The following is a 7,320-nucleotide window of genomic DNA, read 5'->3' on the forward strand; positions in this document are numbered from 1 at the left end:
ACGTGGATGTTGCATGCGACTTATAATTGTATTGCTATAAATATCGGTCCTTCTAATACATATTTTCTGGTCCCGTATATAAACACACCGCATGAGTTCAGCGTGTATAAAACAGGCGGTGACATAAAATTCTGCAATTAACAAAAATGCACTTCGTTTGAAGTGTATGTATCTCGATGAGTTTTCGAACTCTCTCAACATCTTAGGGAGATGAAGATGTTCTCCCCCACGCAGCCAACAACCCCCTACCCACCGACCTTGGTGTCGGCACAGATGCAGATGTCCTCCTTCTGTTTGGATTGTTTTCAACCAGCTGGCATCCCTCCCGCGCTGGTGTATGGGGAGGCGCAAGAGCGATGCGTCATGCACAGTTTGGTGTCCTTGGTGGAGGGCCGGCTAGAGGATGAGGTGCTGACCGTGACACGAGGGATGGGCCTCTAAGTCGGCCAAGATGCGGTGCGTTGTTGGTGTGCCTCATGTGCTCACAGACACCAGTGGCGTGCTTAGCTCCCACGCTGGCTTCGGGAAGACTCTTATTCAGTTGCTCCCTCTAGTTTACGTACTTGGACTGACTCAGGCATTCAGAATCAAATGGTGATAGTGTGGGGCCTATGTTTGATCAGATGGTGGATGTTGTCATATTTGGATGAGGAGTCCACCAAGAAGGTTGCGACCTCCTCGTCACAGTAGATCTCCTATTCACAGGCGAGTTTGTTCCCTTTACGAAGCAATTCTTTCTCACAGGTAATGGCGGATGTTTTTTGTGTTTAGTTCTTTGCCTTGTTGGTGAAGGAAGTGAAAACAATATGATCATACGGGGACAAATCTTCTTCAATGTGGATGTTCTAGAAGATTTTGATATACGTATTGGTCAATATATGTATATACAAGTACAAAACCCACTCCATCTTCAGCTATAATATAATGTAACTGCAGTTCGACACTTCTGTTAGAGATGTATGATATGACTACCACACCTTTGTGGTTTGCACACTTTTTGTTGTTTAATTTGCAAGACCTATGTCGAATTGCTCGAGAATTTAGCTTGGTCTGTTTGCCAATATGACCTATATTCGCTGCCTGTGATCAATTGGTTAGATAGAGAGATGGTTATTTTTCCCATTAATTGCTTAAATAACGACTAAAACGACAAGTTCACCCTTGAAGTTGAAGTTATAGTTGAATGTCGTGTGTTGCCACAGATTCTTTTAGAAATACATTCATTGATCAAGTATCATAGTAATTCACAACATATATGTGGCATACGATTTTTTTACTGTATACTGAGTATATGTCATGATAAGTATCTTCAAGGAGCCCATGCTCACTGTCTCTACTCCTTTGATGTCCATCATCACTTCTCCCTTGCTTTGATGTCCATAGACGATGATGGAGGTCTTGTATCCATGCTCTAGGTTCTGACATTTATGATGCCCCCTTTGGCATTCTTCCTTGTGCTCTCTTGCCCTGCCATGTCTAGCACCGCCTGCCCGTTCACCAACATATCTAACAATTCCTCAAAAGTTCAAGGCTGACACAAAAATCTAAACATATGGTGATAAAAAATTTAGCCCACGGGTTGGAAGGAAGAAATGGTTTCCCCTGATGACATGTTGTCCAACTCACCTAGCTCAAAAATGTGGAGAATAGGTCCATGATGTCCCAGTATAGTTTGCTATTGAGAATTGAGATCCTTTTCTTAAACAATCCAAATGAGTCTATAAGGATAATTAGAGAAATGCTACTGATGACCCATCTACACAATTTTGAGATTATGTATGTAGTGTTAGTATTATGCATACGAGAATATCAAAAAGATGGAAATGTGCATTCATACTCCTAAACCATGAATCTGAGTGTTATAATTTGCTTCGTGTTCATTCCTTTGTCCTGCATGGAACCAAACATTACTCATAATCAGCTCAAAAAACATTACTCACAATGCTTTTTTATGCAACTAAAATAAACATTCAAAGAAAAGTCCGAACAACTTCACTTTAATGAAACAAATTCGGTCAAAAATTTGTTCTCACTGGCGATCACATCAATATAAAATAGAAAGTATCAATCAATTTTTAAGTTGTAAGGTGCAGAATGTCATTGTTTGTCATCCTTTGTCGTCTACTTTGATGCCCAATCTGCATACCTTCCTGAAAAAAACCCTGAATAAATTGTCTAGTCCATACCCTATACCAGCTTCATTGCGCATAGTTGAATAATGCAGTAGAACACTTGTACTAATGCCAAAAAATGCAGGGTTCAATTGTCAGAAGTCTCCCTAATGACATGTTATTTATTGTTGTCGTTGCACACACTGAATCTTGTTCTTCCACCTGTAGTTAGATACTTAGATGAACAAATACATATTAGCTTTGATTATAGAAGGAATTAATAAGAGGACATCACTAAAACGTGAAAAAATGAAGGTAATGTTAGCGTATTTTATCAGAAAAGATCATTGTGCAAATTAGCAAACACCTTCCGTGCATAGTGGCTAGAGATGTGAAAATAATTGAACTGTGACATTATGACATATTGGAGATAAGAACTCAGTTAACCTTTTATGTGGCATCAGCTTCGCATCAAATCAATTCCATGGATAAAAATCAACTTGTTTGTAATGTTGTACTACCATCTTAGGCTCTCATGCTCTTTCTCTTGCACATGCACGTGATCCCAAATTCAGAGCACGACAGCAAAGGCTTGATCATATACCGTAGCTGCCTCTCTTATCTGAGTGCGGCGACTACAGTCATCGTGGTGATTCTGACTTCAAGCATAGCCACGGCGGTCGTACCCAATGGAGGCGGTTCTGGCACCGCCGCATCAGAGTCATGATTACCTAGCATGCATGTCACACACATGGCCCACGGACGCTATGTAGCTAGCCACACCCAAATCACAGGAAACCCAACATAACAGGACACACCCTGCAATAACAGAGGAATCTAATGAAGAATCAGCAAATATTAATATATTATAACCCAAGAAGAAACATAACATTTCGAGCTAACCTGAGATATGAAAGGCCACGGCCGAACCAGCATTATACAGGCCAAGATGGAAGTTGCTGTCCTGAGTGCTCATTTACTTTGTGCAATAGATTTTGATACATCTTTAGGTGCCACTATAAATAGAACAAGACCAACATCAATACAGCGCAACACATTCCTGCAAAATTCAGAACCGACAAATTTGGTTCAAACAAAAAAGAACAAGGGCCATCTTATGCTAACCTGACATCTCAGATGACCACCACCGAACTAACTGCATTCCAAGAAAATATGTGCCCTGGATGTTCTTAAAAGTTAAAACCCGCATCTCACAATTCCAAATTTTCAAAACTGAGTGGTGCTACATATTATTAAAACAATTCATTGGTTTGTTCTGGCACAATCGGAGGAGGGAATTTACCAGCTCATAGGCACACAAACTAATAGCAAGAGGTATACAGGCGATTGTGTGCCCATGATTTCCCAAAAACACCTGAAACTTTACTACAATTATAAATAAGAGGAGACACGAAGAGAGCAAGGTCAAAAAAGTGAAGGGATGCGTCAGCATGCACCTCCCAGTGAGGGGAATCGGCCTGAGGGGGCGCCATTGTCGGGATTGGGTAGATGATGTGCTGCCCCAGAGGTCGATGGGACAACGCGGTCGCGTCCATCTCCTTGTTGTGGCCAACCTGACGCAGCAGATGAATACGGACCGACGTGGCGGCACAAATAAAAGTTTGTATAAACAGGATAATCACAGATCTAATACAACATCAAGGTTCAGGTTTCACGATTGCATTCAGTACATGAATTCTAGATGTGTTATGACTTATGGCTAATATGTCATTGTACAGTCAAAATTACTCGAATGAAATATAAGAAATCAGTTGGTCTTTCACTAACACGATTGTGAGTCAACATTATGTCCACTTTTACAACAGATGGCAAGTCATATCTAGTTTAAGTTGAAAGGTCTCATTACAACTGAGAGCTTCTTCTAGGATACTTCAGAAGTTTTTTCTACTTTTATTTGCATTGCAGATAATCGAAAGGTATGGTGACAAGACAACCTGTTAATTTGGCATACCTTTAGAGAGCAGCTATTGACCTTTCCATTGAATACAGAGAATTGCTTAATCTGAAGACCAAAGCGAAGCGGGCTGCTAGAATAATAAAACAGACAGTTTGAGCAAAATTAACACCTACCCAAAAATTAGGTGCCCAAAGAGAATCCAGGTACACATTGAGGAATGTCTTATCCAACTCATCCGCTGCAACAAGAAGAGTTTGCGAAAGCTAGAAAATTTTCTTGTTAGCCAATGAAGAAAGCCAGAAGCAAACATGCCCGGTTCCTCTTAAAATAAGCTAAGAAGGAGAAACATGAACCTTAGGTTAGTGTCCAGGCTTAGGTATCGTACATTGGCAACAAACAATATATGATGTTCCCTTTGGTTGGATACATTTTCTTTCTACCTAGATTGAGTCAAAATTAGATGATGCACACATTCCGACTAAAGTACATGTACACATCCAGTGGCACAGGCAAATAAAATCAAGAGCAACCTCTCCAAATCATAGCCTGATACAATCAAGATCTTTATCAGTCTTCTTCTCAGGCTACATGTAAATCTTCTCTAGTAGTCCTATGAGCATAAACAACAGATCGAATCTACAAAATTGAGGAGCAATTTGGTACAGAGGCAACCACCTTTACAATGACAGGCAACCACCTTTACAATGACAGTTTATAATACTATAAGTTAATAAGCGTCCAAGGCAAGTTGTGTGATTTCCAAGCCTTCAGAAACCATTATATCAAGATACCTAGGATTATTTGGTTCACACTATTTTATGCAAAGAATTTTAGCTTGAACGCAGTACACTTTATGTTGGTCTGGGCTTCGAGTTACCTAAAGAAAATACATTTACGCCTCCAATTCGATGACGACAAGATGCAAATAAAATATTGAGAGAAAACGTATTTATCCTTTTATCGACATCACCAAAAAATAGAGATAGTACCATCCAAATAAACTGTAATTCATCACGTGGATGTTGCATTCAGTACAAAGGCTTATGAAATTATACTCCTACAGTTGTTCTTGAACATGTGAATTAGTTCTTCTCAAGTAAAATGAACAGTCATTCATCAACTTGCATCTGGACATTTAACGAAGCTGAATGTAACCTTGTTAGTACAATTCCATAGAAGTAACTATTGTACATCTTGAAAAATGAAAACATTAAATGATGGATAAATTGAACCGGTCATGGCCTAGCAACGAAATTCCAAACAATATATGTATCACTCGAATTGCCTAATTTTGAATACTGAAAAGATACACATGAATCTGTCAGACTGATACTGAAAAGATACACATAATTCTTGCAACAGGGCAGCAATATGACCTTGGGGAGAACACGATGCACAGACTGTCACTTTCGATTCCTGCCTTAGTGGCTTCGCGTGTGGAGGCTGCACGACGTGAGGAGGTGAGAACAGCTTGAGAAAATCTCATCCGTGAAGTGCCTGCAGCACAACTACACACAACCAATTCGAAATTAGGAACTTGCAGATTACGAGCCCCTCGCAACTAACCTGGACAATCAGGGGAGGATGTAGGGGCTACATGAACTATGAGAGGAAGGAGAGGACTGGGACGTGGGCCCGCGACAGAGGATCCGACGGTGTCCCGATCGCAGTATGTCAGCCTGGGGGATGAACTCGACGGCGGTGGCAGAAGGCCAGGAGGTCTCATGAAAGCCCATTGACGTCGTCGACAAAGTAGCTCCAGACGGCGGTGGGGAAAAGTGAGGAGAGGTGGCGGCGGGGCAGCGAGGGTAAGAAACCCTAGTGGCGGCCGGGCATGTTGGTGGGGTTAGGAGCGTTCTCGCGTGGGGGAGTGGAGAGGTGGAGCTGCTCCTGCCACCGCGCTCGAAGAAGAGGCCGGTCCGGTGGAGCAGTAGGGGCAGCCGCGGAGCGGGAGATGCGGCGGCGGTGGCGGAGTGGGAGACGAGGGAAAGAGAAAACGCAGCCAGATGGGATGGATCGAGAGGAGGGGCGGCGTACCGATTTTTGTCGCTGGTTAACCTTCGTACGTATTTTTCGTTGCTTAACCTTCGTAGGTTTATTTTCGATCGTACATGGATGGGTGTGGGTTGGGGCCTCAAAGGAGGTTTTTTCAATTTGTGGTGACTAAGTGAGAGGTGGGAGGAAGTACCAAAAAAATATTGGAGGTGGGACTAAAAAAACCCGGAAGCGAGACTATCAATTGCTCCATTAGGAGTAAAGAAACCCCGCACATTGCTGCGGGAATTGGATGTAGCTATTTCTATATGATTTTATGGTATGCAACTTTAGTTTTTGTATTACAATATGAGAATAGAAGCTAAAGTACATACAGTATATTATTATATATTTGTTGAATATGAGTAGCATGCATGATGCATGTTAATATGAGTTTTCCATGCATAATGACATGTTGAGTTGACATAGTTGCATGTTGAGATAATTAAATTAGTGGGGCATGCATGGTAGCATGGTGAGTTGGCATAGTTGCATGTTAAGATAAGTGAGATAGTGGCAATTAATTATTTGGTGGACCTATTTGATGATGTGAACAGGTTGTATGTCAAGATAAAAAAGATAGTAGGGATGAATCTCTTAGGTATATAGGATGTGTATACAGAAAATGTTTCACATGTAGATGAAAATGTAACAGAAATACAATGTTTTGTTTCTGAAATAGTTGATCTTGTATTTAAAAAATATTAATTAAGCATCTGAAAAAGAACAAGTATTTAATAATGTTAATAAAGCATTTTTTAGTTATTGACTATTTTTTAAAACTAGCTATCCTCTTATTCCAAGCGGTTGTTACTCAGGGATTTGGAAATGTTAAATGTGCATAGAAAAAAATTGACCATGTATTAATAATATGCTGATATTGTATTTGCAAAATGTAATCACGCATTTGAAATGTTAAAATGTGTATAGGAAAAAATTGGCCATGTATTTAAAAAATGTTAATCAAACATTTGAAAAATACTAATCAAGAATTTGAAAAAATATATAAAAATATTGACCATGTATTAAGAAATGTTAAACTTATATTTAAATAATGTTAAACATGTGTATTAGAAAAATATTATTAACGCATACAAAAAATGTAGAATGAAAATGAAAAGAAACAAGGAAAAAGGAAAAAAGAAAACCAGAAAAATAAACACAATAAACCAAAGAAAGAAAAGGAAAAGAAAAAGAGAAGGGAAATAAAATAAATGAGTGCAAAAATTGAGAAGAAATAGAGAAAAATAAAAGAAA

At 39.8% G+C, this 7,320-nt stretch overlaps 1 protein-coding gene across 4 annotated transcripts; it reads right to left on the reverse strand.

Moving 5' to 3' along the window:
* Positions 1-1,161: 1,161 nt before the first annotated feature.
* Positions 1,162-6,075, reverse strand: LOC123127989 (uncharacterized). 4 transcript variants are annotated; one of them, XM_044547874.1, is made up of 9 exons: positions 5,596-6,075; positions 5,406-5,472; positions 4,084-4,156; positions 3,569-3,685; positions 3,415-3,486; positions 3,237-3,291; positions 3,015-3,127; positions 1,838-2,930; positions 1,162-1,756 (listed from the first exon to the last, which is right to left on the reverse strand). In XM_044547874.1, exons 1-7 carry the CDS (start codon positions 5,753-5,755, stop codon positions 3,084-3,086), a joined length of 588 nt encoding a protein of 195 aa, XP_044403809.1. In that variant the 5' UTR covers positions 5,756-6,075; the 3' UTR covers positions 1,162-1,756; positions 1,838-2,930; positions 3,015-3,083. The 4 variants fall into 4 exon arrangements, with proteins under 4 accessions (XP_044403809.1, XP_044403810.1, XP_044403811.1 ...); XM_044547875.1 differs by having other exon boundaries at positions 1,162-1,544; positions 1,627-2,930; XM_044547876.1 differs by having other exon boundaries at positions 1,162-2,930; positions 5,406-5,537; positions 5,627-6,075.
* Between the last annotated feature and the right edge of the window lie 1,245 nt (positions 6,076-7,320).

This window comes from Triticum aestivum, chromosome 6A (genome assembly GCF_018294505.1).
Source record: "Triticum aestivum cultivar Chinese Spring chromosome 6A, IWGSC CS RefSeq v2.1, whole genome shotgun sequence".
Taxonomy (NCBI): Eukaryota; Viridiplantae; Streptophyta; class Magnoliopsida; order Poales; family Poaceae; genus Triticum; species Triticum aestivum.

Excerpts from the sequence above, each read along its gene's own strand:
- LOC123127989 (XM_044547874.1), bottom strand. The coding sequence starts at position 5,755 with ATGAGACCTCCTGGCCTTCTGCCACCGCCGTCGAGTTCATCCCCCAGG. Across the intron at positions 3,686-4,083 it reads TCAATAGCTGCTCTCTAAAG|GTTGGCCACAACAAGGAGAT; the intron begins GTATGCCAAATT and ends CTGCTGCGTCAG. Across the intron at positions 3,128-3,236 it reads GTGGTCATCTGAGATGTCAG|TGGCACCTAAAGATGTATCA; the intron begins GTTAGCATAAGA and ends TTCTATTTATAG.